Raw genomic sequence first — 19,325 nt, 5'->3', positions numbered from 1 at the left:
ATTTAGTGGAAAGAATATCAGCATGGGCATCAAGGAACCTGAGTTTCTGTCTGGTGCCACTATTTTCTTTAGCCTCAATTTTTCCAGGTAAAGTGAAGAAGCTAAAAATCACTTCCAAAGTCTCTCTGGCTATAAAGACTTTATTAGAGCTTTGGGAAGTTTCTAACTTTGTTAGTTACAAATTGGCAGGAGGATTTCTCTGGGAAATTATTGCTCACGTAATGAGAGCTGAGACACATTTCCAATCATGATTTTGAAGGCAGCCTTCATCATTCCACCCTTAGAGCTTCTAGGACTAGTCAGCATGCACAGGGTGACATTCACCATATTGCATCCGGGGCACCGGATTGTGTCTTCCATGGTTGCATGGAAGGTTCATGAGATCGAAGTGTCTCTTTTTTATTATTGTAATTTGCCAATGCCTAGCAATGTTCAGGACTCAAGGCAAGTGTCCAATAGATGTTGCCGTGTGGAAGAATAAATGAATGAATGTGTCAAAGGCAACTTTAAAAAAAAAAAAACTCTCTGGAGCTGGCTGGTCATGCTAGTACACACCTATAATCTCAGTGATTTAGGAGGCTGAGGTAGGAAGATCGTAAGTTCAAGGGCAGCCTCAGCAACTTAGTGAGGCCTGAAGAAACTTAGTGAAAAATAAACAGGGCTGAGGATGTGGCTCAGTGGGAAAGCCCTGATGACAAAAAAAATAAAAAACAAACTCTCTGGGAACAAATACATAAAAATCTTCAACATCACTAACATCAGGGAAATACACATCCAAACCCCAATGAAACAACACCTCACCCCAGTAAGAATGGCCATTGTCAAAAAGATTGAAGATAACAAGTGTTGGCAAGATGTGGAGAAAGGGAGCCCTTGTACACTGTTGGTGGGAATATAAATTAGTACAACCATTATGGAAAAATCAGATGGAGATCCCTCCAAAAAAAATTAAAAATAGAGCTACCATATGATCCAGTAATCTCCTACTGGGTATACATCCAAAAGAAATGAAGTCAGTATGTGGAAGAGACATCTGTATTCCCATGTTCATTGTAGCATACTTCACATAGCCAGGAAACAGAAACAAAGTGTCCATCAAACTTACAAATTTATAAAAGAAAATGTGATGCATATGCAGGATAGAATACTATTCAGTCATAAAAAAGAATGAAATCCTGTCATTTGCAGCATCACAGATGGAACTGGAGATCATTGTGTTAAGTGAAATCAGCCAGGCACTGAAAGAAAAACCACAGGATCTCACTCATATGTGGAATTGAAGAAAGTCCATTTCACATTAAGTTCAGAGCGGAATGGTGGTTACCAGAGTCTGAAAAGAGTAGGGGTGGGAGAGGAATGGGGTAAAGTTGATCAGGGGATACTGAGTTATAGTTAAATAAGTGCCAGAAGTCCTGGAGGGCTATATTGCACAGTACAGTGACTACAGCTACAATAATGCACTGCACATTTCAAAAAGGCAGAAGAAAGTATTTTGGAAAGTTTTCACCATTTTGAAATGGTAAACATTTGAATTGACAAATATGCTTAACCTAATTTAAACATTCTGCAATGTATACACATATCAAAACACAAATATGGCACCCCATTAAAATGTACAATTTTATGTTTTATGCATCAGTTAAAAATAAATTTGAAAATTTTTAAAACTTAAAAGAAAATACCTGGAGATGGTCTTGGTAATTGTTTTAAGCCAGTAACCTTCATAAGCTCTTTGCACAGCTGTCTCTCATGTAAAGACCAATAACTCTGAAGTCTGACTGCCTACATTGCATTGCCTAAACTGAGGAACAGTTTGGGGCACTGCTAAGAACTCCACAAGACGGTACATCTAGGACATAATGGATGGATATGAAACAACAAGGAGGTAAATTGTGATACATTTTCAGAACTCTAGGATAAAAGAATAGGTCCTACAAATTTTTAGAGAGAAGAAAAACCAGATATATACCAAAAAGAAGGAATCAGAATAATATCAGACCAGAACAACAAAACTGGAAGAAGACATTGGAGGGGTGCAATGGACATTCTGAAGGAAAATTCTACACCTAGCATGCTGGTACACACCTATAATCTCAGTGTAATTTGTCAATGCCTAGCAATGTGTTCAAAGGTGAAGAAAAGACGAAGATGTGTCTATATATATGAAAGCCCAGAAAATTTAACTATATTTCCTTTTATCCGAAAACTCCTGGAGAACGTATTCCACCAAAGCAAGGGAGTAAACTAAGAAAGGTCCATCCAGATGGTACAGGGAAACAAGATCCAAGCAGAGAGACCAGCAGAGATTTTCCAGGGTTATGGTAAGAGAGATCCCAGGATCAAACCATGGCACAGGGCATAGATGGATGCATGGGCTCTCTCTCATCCAGTGAGGAGGTCCACGGAACAGGGTAGAGGAGAGTGTGGCTGGGAGTCAGTAATCAAGACCTCTGGAGACCAAGCAGTTACCAGGTCTGATTTTCTGGCGCAGTTACCATGTATATATACTCAGGCAGTAGGTAAGCAGATAACAGGCAGCCACCAACGCAATTTCTGCTGACTGTCCTTGCAGCGACCAATCGAGGAGTGGGCCATGGAGCAAGCACAGGGACTGCAACACATGGCCTCGCACCCAGGGCTGTGCCTAAGGGATAAGCAGTTTGCCACTCACACACCTAGCACAGGGGAGTGGCTTGCCACTCAGACACCCTTTAACGCATGCCATGTATGCAGTACTCCATGCACTTGTTCCTACATCAGGAGAAGAGTGCTCCCTGTCAGAAGGGTCCAAGAGACATTACTTCAAGAAGATCAACTAGATATAATATCTGCACCTGAATGAGATAAGAATCATTCAGGAGGAGTCACATGGTGAAAAATATGGAGAAAGTCAAGAAACAAAACCCAAGATAATTATAAAAAAAAAACCTGAAGACAAAAATAATCATAACTTAATCTTAGTCATGAAGAGTATTTATCTACCTAATCATAATAATGAAACTAGTAAATACACATCTAGCCAAAATCACAGCATAACAGCCCTGAAAAGATAGTCAGAGGGACAGGACGAGTGTCACAGTGAGACTACTATAAAGGGAGTGAGGTGACCATGTCATTTCCTTGGTGGGACGTGATAAGTGGAGCTGAGAAATTGAGAGGCATTAGGAAAGAAATGTTGTTTTCGATACAGAGGTAAATAGCAAAAAGATGGGCAGTGCTTATCTCCATAAGGAAGAACTAGGAGAAGGGATGAGGCAGTGCTGTCTTTGACAATTTACTTTCTGTAACTGTGACAACAATAACAAGCAAGGAAGGGAAGGAAGGCATCACCTCGAGTTGTGTGCACAAAGTGACGTTTTTATTTTGCTCTCTCTTGAGAAACATCTCTGAAGGAACCAGCGTCACAGAGGCTGCAGCATGTCCCTGACACCTGCCATCCTTCCTAAGACAGGAATCCATGGTCAGTCAAGATCAAAAGAGGCTGCTCAGAGAAGAGATAAGGCTGTCCTTGCCATCTGTCTAACTACTTCCTATGGTTATGAGATGAAAGTCGCCTGCTGACCTTCATTTTCAAAACCTCGTTCATAAACCTTTCACAGACAGGCTGAGACCTTCTCTACACGAGGTGCTGTTCTAGATTTCAGCCATGATTATGGCAACCCAGTTTGGCAGGATGTGGATTCCTGGAACAGTTTTAAGACTTTGATCCAAAAGCCATATATTTGTGGGGCTGCCATATTTACAACTCTATGCTGAGTTACAATGAAGGCTCTAACTGGAGGTGTCATGCTTGAGCTCATTTAAACAATGAAGCAAACCTGAACCCAGACTCAGCCAAAGCCCAGGGCTATGGACTTGAAAACAGAAGTTTACATAATAAGGCAATTTGAGGTACAGTACTTAAAATAAAAATAGCTGCGTTTTATTGAGTGCTTAATATTTGCTAGGCAGTATGTATAAATAGCTCCCATATATTACCTCATTTAATCATCAAAACAACTCTATGAATAAATATTATTATCTCCATTATGGAGAAATGAAAATACAGGATTAGGGAGCTTAAGAACCGTGCCCCATGTTTTAAATAGGAAGAGGTCAGACAAAAATCATGTCTAAAATTGGGTTCAGAAATTACTCTTTTAGCTTCTGTCTCTTCTCCAAAGAAAGGTAATCAGAATATCAAAATATGTCTTTGTAATAGTGTTGGTTGAGGTTGGGACAAATATATTAAGTCTTCATATATTTAAGGATAGAAGAATTTCATAGAGCAGAGTTGCAAAGTACAAGAAGTTTTTATTCTCTCATTGTAATTCTGAGACTCGATAGTCATTTACAGATGTTCAGGGAGTAATTTTTTAAGCCTGGCATGTTTCAGAAATTCTTTGGGCTTTTCCCCTAAAATGCCAGTCTGTAAGATGTAATGCTGTAATATCAGAGAATCGGGACCCAAAAGTGAGCAGAAGAAAAATACTGTTCCATTAAGCAAAGGAAATGTGTCAGCATCAGAGGTTGACAAAAGACACAGAGTGAAATACGGATCATAAGGCTTTCCTGTGGCCACAGCCACGTGCTTGTAGGTATGCTTGCTTTGCCCAGTAGATGTGTTCTTGAAAAACTAGCATATAATTGAAGCTTTGTAAGTAGGATTGTATATGAAAAGCCCCAGGAATCTAATTTTTTAAAAAGATGATTACATTAATTAATATTTTGAAAGGCAAATGAAACCACCGCCTACATTACATAATTTGTAAAAGACTTCCATGGTTTGCTTCTGATCTTTCTTCCTTGATTTGCTATTTCCTGTATTCCATCCCCAACCCGCTGTGCATCACGAAGGTGAAGAGCAACTATGGTTGCGATACTCAGTACAGTGTTCAGCACTCAAGTATTTGCTAGATAAATAAACTAAACAACCCATTCATCTTTTCCTGGTTACTCCATGTATATTAATGCTCCTCTGCCTTTGTTTATACTGTTCCTTCATCCAGGAATGTTTTTCCCATGTTTTAGTTCCACCCCTTTGCAAACACGAGTTCAAAGGCCAACACCTTCCAGATTGATAGTTTCTCTCTGGATTCCCACATTATTGCATTTTCATTTGTAGTGTGATAGGGGATGATATGAAATTTGTCCTATTTATTGGTTTCAGGCCTATCATGCCTTGGCAGAGCAATCTGTACAGAAGATACAATGATAAAAGTCGATTTCAATTTAATTTTGTTTTCACAGGCTTTGCCCTCAGTCAGTTCTTCCTAGGTTTCTGTTTTTATACATCTTTAAGAGCTGACTGGTGAGGTCTTAGTGAGGTCAAAAAATGGTGTCACTTTTCATTTCTAGTCCTCACAACAAACAATATGGTTGGTGCAGATAAGTGGATAAATGGATATCCAAACACAGGTCTTGGTATTAATTAACTGGCCAGTGTGGTTGTAGGGAATGCAAGCGATGAGTTTCAGGCTGTGGTCTCCTTTGCCTTGTCAGAATGCTACTCCTGACACTTTATTCTAAAGTTTCTGAATAAACAGAAAAATACACATGTCTAGAGCCAAAGTCCAAGCACAAGACAATTTCTGCATTGATGGTTCTCAAATTGTGGTCCCTAGATGAGCAACACTGAACCCTGGATATGAGTTAGAAAGCCAACTCTGGGGTCCACCTCAGACCCACTGAGTCAGGAGCTCTGGGGGTGGGGCTCAGCATCTGTGCTTTCACAAACCCACAATATTATGATGCATGCTTAAACCTGAGATCCCCTGATGGAACAACAGGACAGAAAGTCCCCCTCATTCTTCCAACATGAATGGGGTGTCCTGGAACTAAGCCACAACATTAAAACTTTTGTTACAATATTTAAGTTCTCTCTTTGGAGAAAACTGGACTCCCTTTGAGGCCAGATGAGAACAAATTAGTAAAATTCTGATTCAAGTGTCAGTGGATTAACTAATTGATATCACTACGCTTAACTTTTTCTCTTTCTTTTTAAAATTTATTTCTTACATACATGACAATAGTGGAGTGCATTACATTCATGATTGTCCATTCACATCACAATTTTTTGTAACTCTGTATATAAGGTATGTTCACTCCAAATTATGCCATTATACTTGAACTCTCTCTTTTTTTTTTTGCATACAGTTCTTAATACACCAAATTCACTACTCTTAACTTCTATAGTGTGATTCAACCAGTGTCTTAACTACTGTGTTCAACTGTACACCACAACTGCATGGTATTCAGGTGATTCCAACCAGAGGAAAATGCATGGGACTGGGAAAGATGAAGAAGAAAACTGAAGAGAACAACAGGAATCAGCAGTGTAAAATATGGAGGAATGTAATCAATCAGTCCAATCACAGCTGGTGTCAAAGGTGAAGGGGCAATGGTAGGGGAAGGAGGGAATGTGGTCTTAAGGTTAAGAGCAACAGCTTCCAGCATCAGATAAAAAGAACCTTGTCAAGCATCAGCAGTGTCCAATGCAGTGATGTAATAAATATCAAAAGCTGCATCTAACTCTGTGCTAAGGGGTTAACATGATGGTGGGACGTTAAAGCAAGAACCCAGACTTATACTGAAACAGAGCAAGTAGAAGAACCAAGGATCAGATGATACAAATAACAACAACACATGTTATCACTGAGCACCAATTTTATGCTTGATTTTTTTATATATATTTTCCTTATCTGTCCCATTAATTTTGAAAGAGAGCCATTGTACAAATTAGGAAGCAATGGCACAGAAATATATCTTTCCCAAGTGGCAGGGATTAAAAGTCGCAAGTGATGTGTCTGATTCCCAGTCTGTGATCTTTCTACCACACCACCAAGTTTCCCAGATAAGCCGGACAGCTATTCAAAGGGGAGGGTTAGAAATGGAAGCAGCAGGCTGATGGTGCATGAAGCCCCTGGGGCTGGGAGCCAACTTAAGGCATGGAAGAGTATTAAATTCTTTCTTGAACCCACCAGACAGCAGGCAGAATCTCCCAGTGATTCCCCAAGTCTGGTTTTTATTGGTTCAGGGTCCAGGTGACACAAACCTGCAGGTTAATAAAATCTGAATGTTGGGCTGGGGATGTGGCTCAAGCGGTAGCGCTCTCGCCTGGCATGCGTGTGGCCCAGGTTCGATCCTCAGCACCACATACAAACAAAGATGTTGTGTCTGCCGATAACGAAAAAATGAATATTAAAAAAAAAACTCTGAATGTACATTGCTGAGTTGGTTTTTCAGTAACAAAGGAAGGTTGACAGTCTTTCCAGACTTCAGCAAATCTGCCTCAGATGGCTACTAGTGATTAAGCTCACAGACACGGTGTGACTTGGGAAAGTTACTTAACATCTCTATGTTTGGGATTCCCAATCTTGAAACCAGGGATACAATAGTGCCTTATTGAGTCATTATGAAGATGAAATGAGTCAATATACATAAAGCATAGTGCCTCATATATAGTGAAAGCTACAGAACCATTATTTAAAAAGACTGTTATCTCCTCAAATATCTTCTTGATGTCTGCCATGAATAAAGCATGAAATCATGAGGCATGAAGAGATCTGCTGAGGTTTAAGTAAATCTGTTTAACGGTTTATAACTGAGGCCAATACCAAGTGTACACATGTTTTATTGAAATGAAATGCAATAAAATATTGATAAAAGGTCTGAAAAAGAATAAAAGCCCACTGATCACTCAAATATGGCCACTTTCTACATATGACAACACATTATTTGTCCATGAGCATACAAATTTTACATTATTATAAGCAGTGGACTCCTCCATATCCTTTGTTTTTCATAATTACTATAATATCACAAGTACACACTCATAAACATGTCAATGGCTATTAAGTATTCTACTTAATAGAATAAGTAATATTTGCATAATCAAGAAATTCAGTTTGTTAACCATGAAACTCTTAAGTCTTTGGATAACTTTCATCTAGAAGCAAAAAAAGCAATGTTTCTTCTATCTCAAATGATCAGGATTAGGAGAGACAGTTATTGGTTTTAAAATTGCTCCAAGACTAAAAGGACTGAGTGTATTTAGTTTTGAATAGTATGTTACTAATGATTGAAAACTAAAAGAAATCTCCTTTCTCTAAGTCAGCAAAGCACTCAGCACTTGGACTGCTCTGCAGTATTCTGTTACTCTTTCCTTTTTTAGCAGGGAGGTGCTGGTTAGGTCTGGGAGACAGAAGATACCATATCCACCAATCAACTTCACATATGACTGATGTATAAATAAACTAATCTTAATTGTAAAGAGGACGCATATGAGGGTGAAAAAAGATGTTATAAAAACATAATGTACAATCTGCTGAGCAAAAAAAAAAATGCCACCCAGTTAGCCAAAGAGAAAGGAAGGAATGAGCAACCGACCATAAGTCATTAAACAGAACATATCCACTGTCTTCCTAGATAAAGACTCCACAAATGCTGGTTCTCAGAATCTCATAAATGGGGAGAATATTGCCTCTAATCTACCCTTGTTTCACAGATAAAGTATAAAGCCAGAGAAAGAAAATGACCAAACTCACATGAATTGAGCCAAGCAAAAATCAGTATCAAAGGGAGGTCTCCAGATTTCCAGGCCAGGGCCTTGTCCACAAGGCCACTACAACTATCCACCAATTCAGACATAGACCCAGGATCTATATATGGTCACAATCATGCCATATAAAACCTTCAACCAAGTATCCATTTTCCCCCTTTCTCCTGTCTTGATGCTTTCTCTGAACAAAATTAATTGCTCAACCCCGTTATGAGCCCGACAACTCCAGTCACACAATGCCCAACTCAAAAAGCTGGCTCAGAGGCAGGAGGATTGCAAGGTCAAAACTAGCCTAGATAACTTATCAAGACCCAATCTCAGAATAAAATGTAAAAGTCAGGCATGGGGAGTGTAGCTCAGTGGCCGAGCACTTTCCTAGCATGCAGGAGGCCCCTGGGTTCAATCACCAAACTGAAAAAAATTCTTAAAATTTGATGTGGTAATTATGACCACCTTGTTTATTTTCTATGGAAGTCAAGCCTAACCATCAAGAAAGAATGCAAACAAGCTGAAAAAAAGTCAAATTGCAATAAGAAAGTAAAAATAAATAGGCAAAGAGAATAAAAATGTTAGTTCTTCCTAGCTTCAGAAAGGAGAAGGAAGATACTTGTCTTCATAGGACAAGATCCTAGACTCAAATTTTCTGGTATCTAATCCACTATTACTCATATTTCATCAGAACACATAGCATGTTTATTCTATGCCCTCATCTATCAATCCAGTATCTAGCCTCATAATATTATCGGTATGCATACCAAGTTTGAAAAGCTCAGTTTTATAATATCTAACCAATAGTAGATACTCAAGAAATACCATTTTTTTTAATGAATCAATCAATCACCTCATTTTGAAAGACTGGTGTTGCTTGGTCTGTGCCCTTTCTCTGGCTCTTCCTTCCCTTGGTCCTATTGAGGGTTTTGCTGTATTTGCATTGTCCATTTGCTTTTAATGCTGATGCGGATGCAAAGTCCATAGGTACAAAGTACCCACATCATCTCATTTTGAATTATCTATAGGATTGCCGATCAAGTGTGATTTACATCACAGCCTTTATCTTGACACATGAGCAAATATTTCTTCTTTAAATCTCAGAAGAAAGAACTAAACCAAATTTAATTTTAAATAATGCTGGAAATGTCAAAAATATTTTGAAATGGAAGAGCCTTTGGAGGAAACTAATTTTGAAACTTCCTAGATAATAACAATTAGGATGATCACATGCTAATGTTTTGTGATCATATTATTTTTAGAGCATCTTAACCCAATTTAATATGTAAATGAGACTAAGGGCAAAACAAGAACCACCATCAACAAAAATCGCCCTGATAGGTTTTAAAGACAGAAACATACCTAGATGTTTCAGTATCCAAGTAGCTAAAAAGGAATTTCCCAATTTGTCTTGTATTGAGGTTTGTTCAACCTGTTTGAAGATTACCATTATTTGAGAAACTGAGAAAAATCTGATAGTGTCACATAGATGATAATTGTAGGAATAACTGGGGAAGGGAGAGGTTGGCATTGCTGCCTTCTCTTGCTTGCTTGCTAAGGGAGTTTTAGGTGTGTTTATTTGTCTTTTGAATGGCCTCTGAAAGCTTCTAGACTTTTTTTCCCCCTGCGGTCCATCCGTTTGGGCAGCTTCTCAGGCTAATGACAGGTCTACAAACAGGAGAGAAATAAAAATTTAGCCTCAGAATAGCAGCTTCCCTTTACTTCTTTTATGTAATTAAAGCCACTTTCAATGATCTGCACTCTCTGAATTCTTAGTGATGGGTTTGTTTCAGGTAAAAATACAGGCAGAGTATATGCTAAAGAAAAAGGAAAAAATCTGTGAAGGGGCCACAGGTGTCCTTTAAGGTTTCTGCCAAAGTACCATCAGCTGCATCACAGCAGCTGAATATCTAAGCCTCTCCGGGTGGGAGTCTCACATTCCAAAGACAAGGAGACAAGGACTCATTCGAAAAATAACTGGAGAGATGAGAAAACTAAAATTAGAGCCATAGACATAGATCCTGGAAAAAAAAAATCCTACCGTGCTCTGCCTGCAACGACGCTAATAAGGAGATGAAGACAAAGATGTTGGAGGAAGTGACAAGCTGCCTTAGCCTCAGACTCTCACCATCTATTTTACATATCTATTTTCTATTCCAAGCCTATAGTACAGGAATTAAGATCCTCTTCTTCACATACGCTCTCTTTAACACCAAAAAATGGTGATAATAAAAGACAAGGCCCAGGCAGGATTCCTGATGAAGGACACAGGTACCTACGACCTTACAGCACCAGCCCTGTAGCTCACCTTCATAATTGAGGGTGCACCAGCCTAATTGTCCAAAAGCTTCTTAAATAACTGAGTGTGATGTACCACAGTGTACACAGTGGTTCTGCTGTGCACCTCCAATTGAGAACCAATGCTGATGACCAGAATTTACAGTCTGTATTTTAAAACCCTTCCAAAGTCTAATATTTGACCCAATGTATCTTCATCCTCATCACAAAATATTACATAACTGCCTCAAAACAAAGTCTTAGAAAGAATAGAGGCAAATTCAAGCATCAGTGCTACTATAAAAAATGCAGAACAGGGGTTGGGGTGCATACCCTGAATTCAATTCCTAAAATACCAAAAAAGGGGGGGGGGGGTTAGTGGAATAAAAATAAGCACACACAAAAAAAATCCCTTTTGATAAATTAAAGCTTTTGTGAAAATCACTGAAAATGATTTGCTTAGTGTCTATGTGGTATCCTTGCTACTAAAACCAGAAATGGCAAAGGATCCTTTTCTACCCTCCAGGATACAGTCTAGTGAAAAGATAAACACAGCTAACGGGGATGAAAATTGGACTATGATTTTAAAGGACTTTAAGTGCTGTATTTGTATGAGATTTATTTCATAATCATGATATGGCATGAGGATGGGGTGGGTGCAATAAATCTTATTTTACAAAGAAACTCAGATGATCTGTGTAAGTCAATCTTTTTGAGCCTCTGTTTTGTTGTCCACAAAATGAAGTTGAAACACATAATCACAAGACTTTAAGGGAAATAACATATTTAAAGTCCTTGGTAAAAAGACAAAAGTGTCTAATGAATGTTATTTATGGCTATTCATTGGCAAACTAGGAAACACAATATTAACAAATGCAATAAATTCTTATTGGTCACTTAGTAGATAAAAAAAAATCTATTTAATAGGATCAGTACTTCACAAGCTTAAGGAATAAAAAGACAGGGATAAGAGAATGGTAAATAATCTGCTGACCACCCCTGGACTCACTACTGAAGCTAACAAGCTTAAAATTAACTACCTAAGTCAGACAATAGGTTAATAATTAGGTAGCTAGTCATTTGGAACAGCTTGTGGAGTAGATACATAGTTTGGGTTCAAATATTCCCCCATACTATGATCTTGTTCAGGGAAAACAAAGGGAAGGTATTATTGCTGTGGAACATTAAGTGACACTTTTGAGGTTATTAATCAGGTAAGATTTTATACTCCAACCTCCTGGGTAACCTACCAGAAAGCTGGGGATGAATAGAGTAAACAAACACAGTGTTATAAATCCACAGCTCTTGTGTCTGTTTATGTATGCCTAGAGGGTAAGCTCCCAGAGGGCAAGTCAACACCCTATTTATAATCTATCCCTTGCTTTTAACAATGTGCCTGAAGCAGTGTAGCAACCAAGTAAATATGTTGAACTAAATGAACTCCCCTTAATAATTAAGAATCTTGAGACCCAGGGAATAAAAGTGATTTGTCCAAAGTTACAACACTAGAGCTGGGGTAAGACTCTAGATCTTCTATGCCCATTTTCTATTCTATTCTAATGAAACTTATTATATTTTACTTATCCTTCTACAATGGCCTCAGTGTTTTATTGCTGTCTAACCACAAATAACTTTTCTTAAAATTACTTTCCAGTTTTGCTACACCAATGACTACCTAGATATTTCCTTTATCCCCTGAAGGTTGAACCATCCTAGGCTCAGAAAAATGACTATTGTGTACCTTACATATGTGGGTTTATGCCCTGCGAGGGACTCTGATGACTGAGAGACCCAGAACAGAGAACAAAGGCTTTTTGAGAACACAGGTCTCTACTGAGATAGTGGATCAGGTTACTGCCTTCTATGTTCTGCAATCTGACTCTTGTTTCTGGGACCCCTCCTCCCAGTAGCCAAACTCTTCACTTCTCCCAATTTACAATCTTCTGGATACATGAGCATAGCATGAAAAATTAATTAAGGCTATTCAATTCAACATATAAAATCTTAATCCCCACCATGTGAACTAAAATATTCTACCTGAAGTGGACACTGGGGTAGCTGCAGGAACGTCAGAAGTTCAGATTATGCCCACAAGAAGGTAAATGAATCTATTAGTGGAGAAAGGAGAATGAGGTCATTAAGATCAGGGATTTTATCTAAGTTTCCTTGTACATTTTCAGAATGAAGCACATTGGGCACATGGCAAGTGGTCAACAAATACTTTTAAAGTAAGGAACACAAATATTGTAATACTGACTACAAGATGTGATGGAAAGCATGTACTTGTGTTACATAAAGTATACCAGTGCAATATTCACTGTATTAATTGATGTGGGCAGTCATGGGATATTCTATGGAACAAGGAATATGTCCAGTGAATCTTAAGAGTTGAGCCAAGATATCTGACAATGAAGCAACATTCACTCTGTTAAGACATATCTTGATTTAAGTAGTCAGATAACAATACCATGGGCCAACAGCAGCATATTGTCAGGAATCCAAAATTTTTAAGGATAATCAGGGGTTGAAAGTAAATGGCTTGAGTAAGAACAGAGAAAAATAGTTTAAAATGAGTCTGATTTTTGTTTTTTTATCTAACCCAGAGTCAGAAATTCTTTTCCATGTAATTTTCATTCTTTCCAAAAACAACCAAACATGACCACATATCTGAAGTCTCTATACTGATTAGGCAGATGATATCAAATCTTCTCTATTGAAATGCCTGAAATTTTCAGATCCTTAAAATTTAGACTAGTGCTTCTTCTTAAACTTTAATGTGCATACAAAAGACCATCAGATCTTGTTGGATCCAGATTTGAGTCAGTGAGTCTGGGGTAGAGTTTGAGATTCTTTATTTCTAATAAGTTCCTGGTCTGTTTATGTTCCTGTGGACCACCAGTAGCAAGGACCAAGGTCAGTGGTTAACTCCGGCTATCCCTTACAATCATTTGGGGAAGCTATTTTAAAATACCTATTACAGGAGCTGGGGATGTGGCTCAGTGTTAGAGCACTTGCCTAGCATGTATAAGGCCCTGGGTTTAATCCCCAGCACTACTAATTATATGACTAAATAAATAAATAATACATATTCTCGAGTCCCAACTTAGAATCAAATCAGTATTTCTAGGCATGTGGCCTAAATATCCTTGCATTGGAAAACTCTACAGGTGTTTCTTCAGAATGAGAATGAGAAACTAGCTAAACAAAGATGTGATAAAGGTAGGTAAGCAGAAAGAGAGACAGAGTCTTCTTCCCCACTCTGAATCAATGCCTCTCAAACTTTAATGTGTATACAAATTACCCAGGGATTTTGTTAAAAATCACGTTCTGATTCAGTAGACCTACAGATCAAAATTCTGTGGTTCAAAAAAAATCTAGTCTGCAAACCACATTTTGATTATCAAGAGTCTAAATAAGTGGTTCTCAAAATATTGTACCTGGGGACATTTTTTAAATGTCTATGGCTTTTACACATTACATTACAACATTATAATGTAACATTAGGAAGTTTTAAAAGCATGTCAAGTGATTCTACTGGTCAGCAAAGTTTGTGAACATTGTTCTAAATACTAGTGCTTTAAGTTATTTAAGAACCTCAAGTCCTTAGGACCCAAAAGGCACAAATTCTTGTCCAAACTGCTGAGACTGTACACAATTTCAAATTTCTGAAACAGCATAAATTACCAAGGTGCATGATGATTACTGAAATTGATCACTTATTGATCTGTTTTCTTCTTGTCTTTACCTTGGATGACAGGAAGTGATGTAAAGTAATAATAGGAAGTAAAAAGAATTGAACTTATTTGTAAATAACTGAAGTTCAACCTGGCTGCATACTATGAACAAGTGCTCTGGAAGATGTTTTCAAATTCTAGAGGTAATACGAAGGTTGCCAAATGCTAGAGGTAAGATTCACAATTAAATGAGATCATAATTTTTTTTTTTCTGGGATGGAGCACTCTTGAACCCTCAAGTGAATCATGTAATGACTCTATATACAAAGAGTTTCCAATAGAAAAGAAGCATATGTACTTACATTTTAGAATGTCTTCCTAGAATTACATTTGAATCAGATAGGGAAAGAATTTTGTACACAGCAGCATAAAGTATGAAAGACGTACCAATTAGAATGAAATACAGATGCAAACTCCTCTTAACACAAACAATAATAAAATTTTCAAGTTAGCTACAATTTTTAGGAATTTTTTTTTTCAGTGCTGGGGACTAAATGCCTTACACATGCTAGGCAAGCACTGTACCACAGAGCTACATCTTTAACCCTTCAAGTTAGCTATACTTTTTAGCTATGCCATTTGCATCAACTTAGAAAGAGAAGCCAGTGTTTAAGTAATCAGCCATTCTTAATGTGATTGTTAATTGGCTAATTCAGCGTCATGTAGGAAGTCCAAGAACTAACATGCTTAAACACTTTCTTCTTATCTTTTGTCCCAGGTGACTATGAGCCCTCTACAAAATGACTACACTTTGGAATGGGGCAAAAATCTTCATTGCCTTTGGGTTAGAACTGTGATTCACTGTTATCACTGCTCTCTGAATTAACAGAGAACTTCTGGTCCAATTCTCCTCAGATGTGTCTTTGAGGTTACTTCTCCTTTCTGAACTCCCTAGACTGTCAGAGTCGTTGGAACTCTACTGTCATCAATCTGAGATATAAACCACCTGAACTCCCAGTGGCATGCAGCTTATTTTATGGGCAACGAAGGAAAATAAAAGATTATTGTAGAGAGATATAGTATTATTTTATGTTATACCAGGAATTAGTGTATAAATTAGAGGCAAAAATGTTATCAAGAACGTTTTGCCAAATAAACAAATTTAATGATTAAATTACCAGGTATCATCTAGGTGCAAAAAAAACTGCCATAGTAAAATAATACTCTTTTAACTTTATGTTCTGGAATTGCTTCATCAACTAGAATATTACTAACCACTATGAATTAAGGAAGACTGGATTTTCATTTTAAAATTAATTCTAGAGTTCATATTAAAGAGTTAATAATCTCATGCTTATTTATGGATTCTCTCATTTATGTACATCATTATCAGATATGAAAATGCCCATCAATGTACCATAAGATATTTTGTCTAAACTAAAAATTGCCAGTTAGTCTTAATCCACATCAATTCAGTTCTTTTCATACTATAAATACTTATTGAGGCTCAAATACTTTAAATCTACTAACTAAATACTTAAAACAACTTATTGAACATATAGCTGCTATCATTCAACACTTCAGCTTTATTAATCAGCCCAGAAATAGGTAACTCACCACCACTCCCTGATCCTAAGTACATTGCCTCAGTGACTGACATTCCTGGTTAAAAATAAAACCTTGTTTCAAATATAGCTTCTCGAGTTCTGGGTAATGAATATAGTTTCATAAAAGTTGACATCATTTCTTCTGATTTCACTAAAATTAAATACATCCAGTATCCCTACTGGATATCTGACCACATCACTTGAGCCTTTCCCAACCTGGGGGGCATTTTAAAGAGAAGGAGAAGAAAGAGACCTGCATAGATGGGGTTAAATCCAAAGGATATCCAGTCTTAAAATTTTAACAGTCGTTTTGTTTATGTGGATTAAATATGCCATCCAGAAGTTGATTTTTACAGTTCATTTACCAGTTGGTGTGTATACATTATGCAGATTTGCTTATGAGGAGAATATTAATATATACATGTCCAGAACTAGTAAATGCATCATGCTTGGGAGCCAAGCAGTACTCTGATACACTGTTCTTCTTAGAGGTCAGTTCTAACGCACACTGTTTCAAATAGACCCAATTTTTGTGCTGATATATATTCAAAATGCAGTAGAATGTGGTCATACACACCCAGAAATACCATGTTCATGGGGTGGGGGGTGGAGAAATCCATTTTTTTAATGCAATGCATTATTGGACATCCGATACAAACGTGCCTGTCAGCGATCCTAAAGCAAATGAAATGTATTTATTTGAGCTCATCCATTACACAGAAAAGAAATTGCTTTACCAACACAGCTCTCCTCCCCTCCATTTTGGGAGGGACTCTCCCCCAACCCCGTCACCACCACCACCACCCCACCAAGAGGGAAAAAAAACTCATCACACTTCACTACGCAACTGATGGAGTATTAAACACTGCCTTCCAAGCTGTGGGAGTTAAAAAGAAGTGGCCTTCCTGCCACACTTCCCGGTGCTGCAACGGACATAGCATCTCCTCCTCCTATCGACCTAGTATGATGCTCGCTCTCCAAGCACTGCAGTCCCCTCGCTGAGTACTGCCCTGGCCACACGCACATGCAGCGGGAAGTCCCCGATGGGGACAGCCACATACCTTTGCTCTCCATTTCGGTCCCTATCGAGTGCTGGGAAGTTCAATGGAAGTTGGCCGGAAGATGTGGGCCCGCTTCAGGTTCCCAAATCTGGGAAGCCAATCTGACGATTTCGCCCGTACTTCCTTCCTTCCCTTCAGGCTTCCTGAAAGATGGAATTTCTTAAACCTTGAAGCTGCAATCAGCTACCAAAGGACACTTAGCAGCAGCAGCAGATTGCCTCTACAGGGGGTAGGTTGCGAGGCTTGTCTGATATTGAAATGCATGCACTGTGCCCGCTCAGAATTTTTTTTTTTTTTACCTGGGTCTGGAAGCTGTGAGCAGGAGCTGTCCTCCGAGCGTGGTGCTGCAGGTGTAGTGACAGATCATCCCACTTTGCTCTCTGGATGTACAGATTTGCATGGGCGCTGGCACGCATGCGCAGGGCCTCCCCTCCCCTTTTCACCGCCTCCCGCTCCCCCACCCCCTTCGCTTCGCTCCCCAATACGGTCCTCAGTTATCCCCGCTGAAGAGCTGTAGCATTCGGTCACAGGAAAACGCTGCTAAAAATAAACGCCGGACCGGATTTTCCTCTGCAAACTAGAAAATGGATTGAGCTGGGACTGTGCATCGTTCCCCAACTATTTTCCAGGATGGATGACTGAAACCTTAAGAGAAGGCTAGGGTCTCTGAGCTGGGTCTGGTTTCCCCAGCCAAGACAGAGGATTTACGAAGGCTGTTTCTTGGTCACAGTATGGGTGCCTCTTCCTCGTCGCTGCAGTAACTTTCCAGGTGTCTGCTTCCCCTTTTCTCCCCCACTAACTTCCTATTTCTTCTTTCCTTCCCGAACTTATTTTGTTTTGTTTGTCTGGGGTGAGTGGCAGGAGTCCTTTTTCCTTGCCGCTTAGAATGGTGCTACCCTGCCTGCCTGACATCCCTTTGGCCTCCACCTCCAAACTATTCCAAGAACAGACTCCAAGGCTTCGAAAGTTCCCCAAACAAAGCCACCCAGGACATTTTGAGGTGCTCTTTTTGGTGTATTTCCAACATCTATCAAGAAGCAAAGTCTCCAAAGGCAGGGAGTCACCTTTTGATAATAAACACTTTAAAAGAGAATATGTAATCATTTTAATGAAGTGGTAAGGGAATAGTTTTTCTTCTTTAAGGCTCTAGAGAATGTAAAGCCAAAAACCTCTTGAAGTGCTATTTTCATATCAGAATATTTTTAAAGCCCTCATTACATTTATTTTGTATACAAAATATTTAATAGGTGCATTTATTACACTTTTTTCCATCTTCCAAATTCCCCAAGGAAAACATTCACTCCTTGAGAAGAAGAATCTTATTCTCAGGCATAAAAACAAGTCTAGAATGGCTAAGGGAAGAGGTGTGCATTATAACAAACACACCAGGTTACACAAAGACACCCCCCCACCATAGATTTCTACTCTTAATTTCCAAAACATTGAAATACGACAAAATAGACTCCCAACAAGAAACCTGAGGCTGACTATAATTTAATCTTCTTGTGGTAATTCAGAAGACATCCTGGGGGTTTCCAATGCCTTCGAACCCATGATTACAAATATTAATCATGATGGTTCAACCGGATGTGGACATTTATTAGTGGAGGGCTCCCATTGATGAACTGCTGTGGCTTAGCAAAGTTAGCCGCCATTGAGCACTGGGAAATCAAACTGTTTGAGAATGGGGTTCCAGAGCCACAAGCTAAGGACTACTAATCCTTAGGCTCTCCAAATGTATACCCAGGTAAATATTTGTAAGAACCACAAAACTCAGGGTGTCTTTAGAGTGTTTAATGGGTGTGAGAGCAGAGTCAGGGAGGAGTGGAGCTGTTCCTTAGAGTGATAGCTTATGTCATTGAGATAAGTCATTCCTGTACCTTGGGACATGTTCAGTCTCTTTCAAAATGTTTAGAAGAGGAGATACCTTTAGAGTACATTTTATCATACTCAATATTTATTGTTTTACTGATGGAGAAACTAAAGTGGAGAGGGTACTTGATAAGAATCTCAGGGTGATGCAGAACCAGGTTCAGAGCAGGAGGGGCTTGCCTTGTAGGCAGAGACAATCCATCTTCTCCAGGATGATCTCTCATAAAACCCCCTGCCCATCATCTACAGGGAATAGGAACAAAGAGAGCCCCCTACTATAGGAATTATCATTTCTGTTAATAAAAAA

General features: G+C 38.7%; 1 protein-coding gene across 2 annotated transcripts in view; it reads right to left on the bottom strand.

Moving 5' to 3' along the window:
- Fgf12 (fibroblast growth factor 12) overlaps nucleotides 1-17,577 on the bottom strand; it is a 513,569-nt gene extending 495,992 nt beyond the window's left edge. For both annotated transcript variants that reach the window (XM_058583579.1, XM_046458017.2), the window contains exons 1-2: nucleotides 17,446-17,577; nucleotides 17,147-17,289 (exon numbers count right to left, since the gene is read on the bottom strand). Coding sequence is in view for 1 of the 2 variants with exons in the window: in XM_046458017.2 (XP_046313973.1) it covers nucleotides 17,147-17,159 (13 nt within the window). In the remaining variant the exon portion in view is untranslated. The remainder of the gene's footprint in view (nucleotides 1-17,146; nucleotides 17,290-17,445) is intronic.
- Between the last annotated feature and the right edge of the window lie 1,748 nt (nucleotides 17,578-19,325).

Source organism: Marmota monax, unplaced genomic scaffold (assembly GCF_021218885.2).
Source record: "Marmota monax isolate L192 unplaced genomic scaffold, Marmota_monax_Labrador192_F-V1.1 WCK01_AAM20220418_F8-fsc00052, whole genome shotgun sequence".
In the NCBI taxonomy this organism is placed as follows: domain Eukaryota; kingdom Metazoa; phylum Chordata; class Mammalia; order Rodentia; family Sciuridae; genus Marmota; species Marmota monax.
The sequence above is the reverse complement of the archived record's forward strand: the minus strand, read 5'-3'. Positions and strand labels throughout refer to the sequence as shown.